This window comes from Paramisgurnus dabryanus, chromosome 17 (genome assembly GCF_030506205.2).
Source record: "Paramisgurnus dabryanus chromosome 17, PD_genome_1.1, whole genome shotgun sequence".
NCBI classification, from domain to species: Eukaryota; Metazoa; Chordata; class Actinopteri; order Cypriniformes; family Cobitidae; genus Paramisgurnus; species Paramisgurnus dabryanus.
Genome location: NC_133353.1, coordinates 32,505,623 through 32,516,642, shown reverse-complemented (window position 1 = coordinate 32,516,642; position 11,020 = coordinate 32,505,623). Strand labels below are relative to the sequence as shown.

At 38.1% G+C, this 11,020-nt stretch overlaps 1 protein-coding gene across 1 annotated transcript in view; it reads right to left on the bottom strand.

Annotated features, from left to right (window-relative positions):
* Positions 1 to 5,053: 5,053 nt before the first annotated feature.
* pacrg (PARK2 co-regulated) overlaps positions 5,054 to 11,020 on the bottom strand; it is a 156,019-nt gene continuing 150,052 nt past the window's right edge. The window contains exon 5 of the mRNA XM_065288271.2: positions 5,054 to 8,378. Within this exon, the coding sequence (XP_065144343.1) occupies positions 8,218 to 8,378 (161 nt within the window). The 3' untranslated portion in view covers positions 5,054 to 8,217. The remainder of the gene's footprint in view (positions 8,379 to 11,020) is intronic.

Below are 11,020 nucleotides of genomic sequence, written 5' to 3'. Positions count from 1 at the left end.
ACTTTTAATAAAATGATTTGACGGAGTAAGGTCATGTCAAAAATTGAAGTTAAAGTGCATTCTAAATTTGATGCTCATGAACTCATATTTACAGATTTTAACCTGGATTTCACAGAGAGGGAAATAAATAGTTGAGTTGTTTTTCATTAATTGGGGTCGTCTGGTGGTCTGGGGTTCAGAGGTGCCGATGACACTTGAATCATGAAGCTGCTCTGAAATAAATCTCCATTCTGCTCAGGGCTCTGCACGTGCTCAGTTGCCGGCGTTGGGTTTTCATGTGGCCCCCGGCAGATGCGCTGAACGAGAAGAATAGGTCCCCGAGGGCCATTTATTCCTACTGCTCCCTTCCCCTTCCCTCTGCACCGTTGCTCCTAACAATCTGGCATTCTTACATTCGAATGTTTTCTCTTCTCTCTGCTCTCAAATCACATCTCCATCTATTCATCCGTCTTTTATATATGCCTGGATTTCTTTGACTGGTTCACCAGAGATCCAATTAGAGCAGAGGCAAAGGATTTTACCCAAAAATGATGCCCCTGTTTACTCGCTTTCTTGTCATTCTGGATATCTTTCAGTTTTGGAACATAACAGCTGCTAAAATGAGTGCTAAAATGGGTCAAGCTTCAAAATGTAAGGATTTATTTGATGAACTCTTTACCTCTGTTAACTGTGTGCGTTTGTATAACCTCCAGTGCTTCATCACATGTGACTTGAATTATCATTGATTTTTGCATTAGGTCATTTTTAATACGAATAAACACTTGTGACTGTTGCCTCACGACAAAGTGGTCCATGGTTCAAGCCCAGATGGTAGGATGTAGCGTCTCGTCTCATCTCCACTACACCTCCTACACTACGTCTTAAGACATATGCTGGAAACGCACTCTCCGGTGAATGCGCGTCTGACGTTACCGGAAGCTAGTTATTTTAGTTTGTAAAGTTTTAAAGGGAACATATCATGAAAATCTATTCGATTCAATGTTCAATTCAGTAACTTAGTTTTGGTAAACGATTATCTGCAAGCATGTGAACAAGTAGATCATTGAAATTTGGCTCCCCTTGTGAGGTCAGAAGGGGATAATACCGCCCCTTAATCTGCACTATCAAACCACGGCACTGCCATTTAGTGCAGAGATCAGCTTATTTGCATGTAAAAGGAAACACCCTTGTGATGTCAGAAGGGGATCTTATTATAATAATACCACCCCTTAATCTGCACTATCCAACCTGCTATTTAGTGCAGAGATCAGCTCATTTGCATTTTAAAGGACACACCCCAAAAACAGCACATTTTTGCTCAAACTTACAAAGTGTAAATTTTAACATGCTATGATAAATGATCTATATGATATTTTGAGCTACAACTTCACATATGTACTCTGGAGACACCAAAGATTTATTTGACATCTTAAAAAGTCCCGTGAAATGTCCCCTTTAAATAATGATATCTTCTTTAGAAAATTGCACCGATTGCCCTGGGAAGGTCTTTATTAACCCCTCGGAGCCCTGTGGATTACTTCTGTAAAGGATGAATAGATTTTTTTGGGATTTAAATCAGAATCACCATTTACTACAATTATAAAGCTTGAAACAACTAGGACTTTTTTCTAATTTAACTCAGATTGTGTTCATATTCAAATCAACCAATTTTTGGCTGAACTATCTCTTTAAGAATGAATAAATAAACCCTTCTCACTACAGTGTGTTCTTCTCAGTGTTTAGGGCTTTAGCTGGGACTCCAGGTCTCTTTATTGACCCTGATTGTTGCAGTAAAACTGATTTGAGGGCAAATCCCTGCTCAATTTCCCCTCGTGTCTGTTCTGAGCTTTAATTTACAGGCAGTGTGATCAAATCCAGATTAAACTGAAAGTGAGCTCAAATGTTGTAGAAAACAGCTTATGGGAATCCCCCTTACTAGTAAACAACACAAGTCTCAGAGATTTTGAAGATAATGGCCTTCTGAGATAAAAAATGGTTAAACATTAAAAAAATACAAAGTGTAACACAAAGTACTTTACTAAAATAACAAAAAATGGTCTCTAGCTGTCACTGGGGCAGTGCCGTACATTATTAGGGTGACCATACATGCCATTCCTTCCAGATGCATCCTGGCCAGGATTTGGGGTGCGTCTTCCAATAGTTGTATTTGTTGACCGCATACGTCATCAAGGTTCTGCCAAATTATGTTAAAAACAAGACATACAATCATAGTTTCATTCTTACCTTAAAATGTAACGGTTGCTCTTCTGAAATACAACCTGAAATAATAAACCTCAACGACGCATGTGGTCGACAAAAAGACGCATGCGAAATCCTGGCCAGGACGCACGTATCGGGTAAGAATGGCACGTATGATCACTCTATACATTATTGTTGCTCTTCTATGCCCAGCTATCCAGTGCATTGTGACTGTCCGAATACCTTTATGGTCAGCCGGAAATGTGACGCTCTTTACCATATTTGGAAGATCAGCTCCCTATGCAATACTGACAGGAGTTAAAGGGACACTGCACTTTTTAGAAAATATGCAAATTTTCCAGCTCCCCTAGAGTTAAACATTTGATCAATAGCAGGGGACTATTTTCGGGCACTGCGTAATATCACTACGCCTGCTGCCGCCATGTTACATCAGCAAAGTCCTTGATTATTACGCCAGAATGAGAATATAGTTCCTAGCCATATCTGCCTAGAAAATCACAACTTTTCATTTTCTGTCTTTCTTAGTACACAATGTTACTACAGAAGAGTCAAGTTTTAAATAGGAAAAATATCAAAACTCTTTGGTTTATTTTTGAGCGCGATGCTAATGGTCTAATCAGATTCAATGGATTGTGCTTACCTATGCTAAAAGTGATAGCACCAAGCCAGGAGATCAGCTGAATGGATTCCAAAACAGTAAGAATGAAATGTTTAACTCAAGGCGAGCTGGAAAATGAGCTTTTTTTTTTTTAAAAGAAAAGTGGAGTGTCCCTTTAATATCGTTTTTACTACCTTATCAATACGAGGCAGAATCTGACCAAGAAACTGACTTGAAGTGCTGAAGTGAAAAATGACGTCAACGCGGAGTGGGCGGTCGTGCGCGAGACACCATTTTGCGTGGCGCTGTGCACGGCATTTTTGTAACTTTGTGCGCGGCTCCGCATCCGAAAATGACCAAACTCGAGGCAATTCTGTCCGAGCAGGCAAGCCTGTGACGTATCTCTTTGATCAATCTAAGCAAAACAATGTATATATTTATCTGACACTCTGGAAGTAAAGTATGGAAACTTTGCAGTTTAAAACACAAATTCTTTTACATGATTCAGAATGTTTGGCTTATATTTGTATTGAATGAACCACTGGACGAGGAATAAAATACAAACCTTAAAGGACAAGTTCGGTATTTTAGATTTAAAGCCCTGTTTTCAGATTTTTTATGGTGAAATAGAATGATTTTGACTGAAATTTCGACATTTGCGGCTGCCCTGAGAATTTTCGCGTGTTTGTGTTTCAGCTCAGACCTCTACAATGGGTTTAATGGTGCACTGGAACAATCCTTCCTAAAATGCATTAAACTTTCGTTTACAAAGACGTGAAACTCACCGAGTGGTCAGGGGTGTTCACTGATATGCTCACACAAAAATCGCTCCAAAAGACCCATTCCAACAGGTTTTATCGTAGTTTTTACCAACTCCATTGACTGTATTAGACGTCCTGTGAGGTACGGTATTACTCCGCGCCGGGAACTTTGTTTCTATTCTTGCAATTGGCAAAGGCGGATTAGCGCCACCACCTGGGCTGGAGTGTCTATTATTCAAGCTCTAAGTGGAAGAATGTACAGGTGTGAGGCGTTTGGAAAAATAGGTCCACAAGTTAACAACGAATGCTAAAACAGCTGTTGGAAAGCATCTTTTGCAGCGATTTTTGTGTGAGCATATCAGTGAACACCCCTGACCACTCGATGAGTTTCACGTCTTTGTAAACGAAAGTTTAATGCATTTTAGGAAGGATTGTTCCAGTGCACCATTAAACCCATTGTAGAGGTCTGAGCTGAAACACAAACACGCGAAAATTCTCAGGGCAGCCGAAAATGTAAAATATCAGTCAAAACCATTCTATTTCACCATAAACAATCTGAAAACAGGGCTTTAAGTCTAAAATACCGAACTTGTCCTTTAAGATGTCTGTACTGTTTGTTTAGTAAAAACTTTAATGAAATGATAATGTTTAATAAAGACATATATAAAAGTTTGTTGTTTTATTCATGTTCTCATATTTATATATCAAACTCTGATGTTAAAAGCACCAGGGTTGTTCCCATAGACAGTAAAAGAAATGGACACAGCGACCCCATTGGATTCAACGGAGACAAGTGAAGTCAATTAGAAGCACGCACTTCCTGGGTGTCAAGCGTACTGCGCAGACTCAAACTGAGCTCAAAGACGTGGATGTCACGTGAGCAACCTGTGTGACAATTGTAAGTCTTCTAATAGCCGTGCCACGGGAAATCTGAATAACCTACTGAATCTTGCAGAGACGGTGAGCGTGAACAGGAGCACATTTTGGTTAGTATTCTGATTAATAATCTCCCTTGACTTTGTGCCTCCACGTCCACCCGATTGCCTCATAGTCAGTAAAAGATTGCCTGTGAGCTTCTCTCCCAGTCCATACGGTAATTTCTCTACTGTGCGACAGAAAGTCGCAGGTTAGCCTATTTTTACAAAAACTGCTTCTACTGGGACATAACGTAAGATACATGTTAATGGAGCCTTTTATACATTTTCGTGTTTCTTTAGAAATAATTAATGGACAAATGGAGTCTTTAAATGCCTCAGATGTAAAGTTATTCGCTGTCAAAGTGACGCCAAAATGAATGGGAGTCAATGGGATGCTAACAGCAGATGGGTGTTCGCTAAGCAATGGCGGCGTCCAGGGAAGCTTCAATAAAATATGAAACCCTGCCCCCCTGGTTGTTCCAGCTGACGACTTCTTCTATCCTCTTCTTTGTGACTTTATTGCTCAGGTCGCCCCCTGGCGGATCAAAAAATAGTGCAACAGCGAGCGCGTCAACTATAAACGCCTCGTCCGTTTGGTGAGACGTGCGCGCTGTCCGCGGAGGCTTGCGTTGCGGACCAAAGCACGAGCATTAACAAAGCTTAAGTGCTCTTCCGCCATACAATATAGTTCTCATTTTTATTGCTTAAAAAATATCGCCCCGTTTTCTTCTGTGCCACCATACATATTTGTGTAACTACTCATGTAACAGTCTTTAAATAGGGAAAACATGGAATTGTTTGGTGGATTGAAAAAAGATAGATAAAGAGGTTTGTATTAATTTGTCTAAGCTGAGGTAAGAACATTGTAAAATATTGAAAAATGGTGGTGTTTTCCTTTAAGCATGAGAGAAATGCGTGTTTGTGTTCTGATATGAGTTCATTTGAAATAAACGTTTCATTTCAGACATTGTGTCTGGCACGTAGGCTCCAGCTCATACAGGTTCATGACTTTCAAAAGCACATAATGTTGCTATTTGAATAATTGAGTTATTTTACACTCAAATCCTTTAGATTGTAGATAAAATGCATAATCAGAAACATCAAAATTCATCAAAGAAAAGCCTAAAAACAAACATATTCATAGCTGAGACTGCAGACTTTAAGATCATTTTTGGCAAAGTTACTTTTATCTCTCTGCACACTTATAAAAGAAGAGGCAGTCAAATGAAATAATGAACCGATCAATGTTGCCTTTTGGCAGGGATGTTTTACCACTGCCAAAAAAGATTAATCAGCCAAAAACACTCCAATATAAAACAGAAATATCCAACAAACCGTTGCCCAGAAGAGACAGAGAAAAGTACATTTTAGTCATTAATATGGTTTTAAATGCCCAGTTGCCCCAGACATACTAAGTAATGCCAAAATAACCCGGCATCAGAGAGATGAGTCACATCCACAGTACAATAACTTATGTACTCCCGTTATTAAAATTTTAATTTGTATACTTCCAGGGTTACATGCACCAGATGAGCACCTACAAAATGGTTGAAAAATAGTCACTGCTGGGCAGTACCCTTTAAAAAGGTCCTAATATTTACCATTTAGCTACAGATATGTATACATTTGGTACCAATATGTACATTTGAGGTACTAATATGAACTCTTTAGGTGCAAAAGGTACCGCTCATGTGACAGCTTGGGACAATTTATTGAGAATTTGTGTGCCATTGGGAATGAACGGAAAGTTAGATACATCTGAAACACCTTGGATGAGCTCTGGGAATGGGATTATGATTTACCGCTTGTACGTTCATTCAGACCACAGCAACCAGTGGGGAGATGCTTCTGCTTTGTCTTAAAATCATTTACACAGCTGTGGCCGGTTGCATAAACATAGCCGTGACATTAAGACTGCGTCTTAAGAATGATTCTAACTAACTAGCAATTAGTTAGGGCTAATCAGTCTTATTATTTGGATTTAAATTAGACCAATCTACCTTTCTATGTAACATACTTAAAACAGTTATGATCAGTCTTGAAGAAAAAAATTCATGACTAACTTTTAAGACTAGTCTTAAAGTTTTATGCAACCGGCCACTGGCTATAATTTTTTCACCCTTGTAACCAAACCAATAAAGCTTTGAAGTATCATGGAAGTCATTTAATGGGAAGTAGTAAAGAGGGGGTTAGCAAGATAGCAGGTAGTAAAGAATAACAAGAGAAGATTATTATTTTAGGAAACAGCTTTATCTAATCTGTGACCTTTAAAAGTGGTATTATACATAACCCTGCCCGTGAAAACCCAATTTTTTGTGATTTACTGTTTTGTACATAAAATCATCCTATATAATGTAATAATATTTTTTTTAATATAACCTTTTAATATTTACTAAGTAAAGTGATATAAAAAAATAAGATTGTGAGACTTTAGCATGGACCACACAGAACAGATCTGGTGGCAAAATGAGATTTTATACACATTGGTGGAAATGAAAAGTTTGGTTCCAAAATGCAATAAATCCATTTTGACTAATTTTGGTAAAAATGTGTTTTCTATAGAAAGTGACCAAGATGAAAAGCACTATTTTCTGTTACAAACTTTCACATAGCATCTTTAGGTTATAATAACAGAAAAATTTCAAATCCATAATTTGATTTTCAAATATTTATTATAAAAACTGATTATTTTTTCTGAAAAATGCAATAAATCCATGACAAGTTTTTTTTTTCAAAATGCTATAAATCTATCAAATCAATATATAAATGTGCATTCATCTTTGCCATGTTATATTCATTTAGTTGACTAGTGGTATACACTGATTAAAAAAATAAACATAAATGGCATTAATCAAAACACTTACTTTGTCATCCTTGGGACATCGTCGCTAAACTTTATTGACAGTGATCAGCTGTAAAATGTTTTGGTCCTGCTCGCTTTTCATTGACTTTGAATAAAATAATGGAAAGTTTTTCATAAGATCCCCTGGGGTCAATGTGTTAGCATGACAGAAGCTTGATGCTGTCGGGAGAAAACGCAACAGCCGACATTTTTCCTGTCTCCCGAGTGCCTCTCACGTAAATTAATTGATTTGATGGCTTACGTTTCTTCCCCGCCACCAAAAACCACCACAGGTTTATCAATGCCTTCAAAAGTATTATTTTGTTTTTGTTTGTTTGTTGATCACGAAATACAAAGTAAATGAGGAAAACTAGGATTCTGTGTGTATTCAACGTGCCACCGTTATTGTTTACAATGTGTGGAATGGTGCGTTGTGATTGGTTAAGCGGATTTTTAGGACTGGCGTTTAACATGTTTTGGGAAATTTTTTTTTGCATAAAATTAAGAATTTACTTTTTAATACAGACCTGATACAATACTGATTTTGGCGGTAACTTTTTTTTTAATGCCATTTATCGCGTTTTGTAACCAAACTCTTCAAATTTTATCATATTTATAGAGGTGGCCTAATAGATAATTTCTCACAGAATAAAAGTGAAATGCAGGTAAGCGTAATGAGTTTTTCTCTTTAGATTGCTTAGCCTCGCATGTGAGTGTCTCCTTTGATACAAACTGCAACAGTACGCACAAACACCCCAGGACACGTTCCACTGAAAATCAGCTGTATTATGAGTTTAATAAAGTCTGAAATTGAAATTGTGTAATATTGTGAATGTGATTACATGGCTTTATGAGTGTGCGTGTGTAAGTCGGTGTGTATTCTCTTCTCTTTTTAAATTTTTAATTGAGGAGGCAGGACTCGTAGGTGGGCACCATGTATTTGATGTTGATGAAGGCGTCTTCTCCCCCGTAGCGTTCAAACACCTCCAGGGTCTCCTGGATCAGGTCTCCAATGTTTTCCCTCTTCTGTTGACTGTAGTCAATACCATCGCCTGAGTTTACTGCACACAAATGCAAACAGAGACAGAAACAAATGATGAATGCCTTACTTTAGGACATTACTAGGACAGTGAATACTCATACTACAAAAGCACACAGAGGAACAGATGTGTCAGGGTGCTTAATTCTGCAGATCTGTTTTCTGTCATGTGGTCCGACTTTAATCACTATATATCATCAGCACTCCAGCGATTTTATAGTTGTAAAAGTTTAAAAGCTTTTAACAGCCATCCCTATTAAAGTGTGCGAGAGCTGTACAGCAATACAGCCACACACACACAAGCACATCAGCAGGATTCAGGAGTCATTTAGCAGGTGGAATGGGGGTGTGGGTCAGGTTCTGCGGACCAAATGTCCCTCCACAAAAATCAATGAATCACTGTGAAGACCAGCCAATGTGTCCCATGAGAATAATGCATTAACTTACTTAAAAGACACATAAAGTGAGGTAAGAAAACATAAAGGTTATGTGAATCATTTTATGGTCAATGTAATACTTTAAATATAATATGAAGCTCATGTCTTTGTGAGGGTTAGGAGTAGGACTGGGGTGGGCTTGGGCTAGAGTTAATATCACACTTAAAGGGACACTCCACTTTAAAAAAAATATATACTCATTTTCCAGCTCCTCTAGAGCGAAACATTAGATTTTTACTCTTTTTGGAATCCATTTAGCTGATCTCCAGGTCTGGCAGTACCACTTTTACCATAGCTTAGCATAATCCATTGAATCTGATTAGACCATTAGCATCGCGCTCAAAAATGACCAAAGAGTTTCGATATTTTTTCATATTTAAAACTTGACTCTTCTGTAGTTACATCGAGTACTAAGACCAACAAAAAATTAAAAGTTGTGATTTTTCTAGGCAGATATGGCTAGGAACTATACTGGGAGCTGGAAAATGAGCCTATTTTCAAAAAAGAGTGTCCCTTAAAAAAATTGTCAATTTTCTTTTAAAAAAATCCAGATAATATACTCACCACCATGTCATCCAAAATGTTGATGTCTTTCTTTGTTCAGTCGAGAAGAAATTATGTTTTTTGAGGAAAACATTCCAGGATTTTTCTCATTTTAATGGACTTTAATGGACCCCAACACTTAACATTTAACAGTTTTTTTTTAACAGAGTTTCAAAGGACTCTAAACGATCTCAAACAAGGCATAAGGGTCTAATCTAGTGAAACCATTGTCATTTTTGACAAGAAAAAGAAAAAATATGCACTTTTAAATCTCTGGTCCTGTGACGTGCCAGGCGGCCTCACGTAATTGCGTAATGCTGTGGAAAGGTCACGTGTTACATATATGAAACGCACATTTGCTGACCATTTTAAACAATAAACTGACACAAAGACATTAATTAGTATCATTCCACATACAACAACATCGAAATGGTCCTCTTTCTCCACACTTGTAAACACTGGGGCGTAGTTTCGCATACGTCACCCTCTTGACGTGATGACGTATTGTGGGAGGTCGCGCTGGTGCATCACAAGACCAGAGATAGATGAGAAGTTGTGGTTTAAAAGTGCATATTCTTTATTTTCTTGTCAAAAATGACAATCGTTTCGCTAGATAAGACCCTCATGCCTCGTTTGGGATCGTTTAGAGTCCTTTGAAACTCCGTTGAAAAAAACTGTTAAGTGTTGAGTTAAGTGTTAAGTGTTGGGGTCCATAAAAGTCCATTAAAATTTGAAAAATCCTGGATTTTTTTTCCTCAAAAAACATAATTTCTTCTGGACTGAACAAAGAAAGACATCAACATTTTGGATGACATGGTGGTGAGTAAATTATCTGGATTGTTTTTTCAAGAAAATTGACTAATCCTTTAAAGCCTGGGTCACTTTTTAGGCGTATGCGAGGGTAAGTACAGTGTGCAGTATGCACATACTATATTCACACAACCAGATTTTTGTAACTGATTTATGATACTTTGTACTCAAAGGTCGCACAGGTCAACAAAGGTGGACATATTTGTGACAGATAGTGGTACTGCCACAATGTGCATAGATCAAACGCCTTTGTCTGCATACCAGTAAATAAAGTATACTTTGCAAGGCTACACCGACCCCACCCAATAAATACTTTTATTCCTAACTCTTTCCCCGCCAGCATTTTTGATGATTTTTACAAATGCCTCCCAGAAAATGCTCTTCTTTAAATCTATAAACATATAATATATTAAATGAAAGAACAGACCCTCTGATTTAAAAAAAAAAAAATATCCTAACTTCATCAGTTCCCTTTTTATCACCTCTCAAATATGGGTAGGTTTCTTCAAAAACACAAAATTTGAGCAAAAAGCTGAGATAATTGTATTTTTGTGAAGGACTTTTAATAGAGATCAGATGCAGAGCGATCCTCAAAACTTAGACAGACATACAGCTGTTTGCCCTAAGGCAGGGATGGGCAACTTCGGTCCTGGAGGGCCGGTGTCCTGCAGAGTTTAGCTCCAACCATAATTAAAAACAGCTGAAGCAGCCAATTAAGGTCTTACTAGGCATACTAGAAACTTTTAGACAGGTGTGCTGAGGCAAGTTGGAGCTAAACTGCAGGACACCGGCCCACCAGGACCGAAGTTGCTCATCCCTGCCCTAGGGCGAAACATCCGGGTTTTATGAGTTGCGTAAGTGAATCACCTGGTGG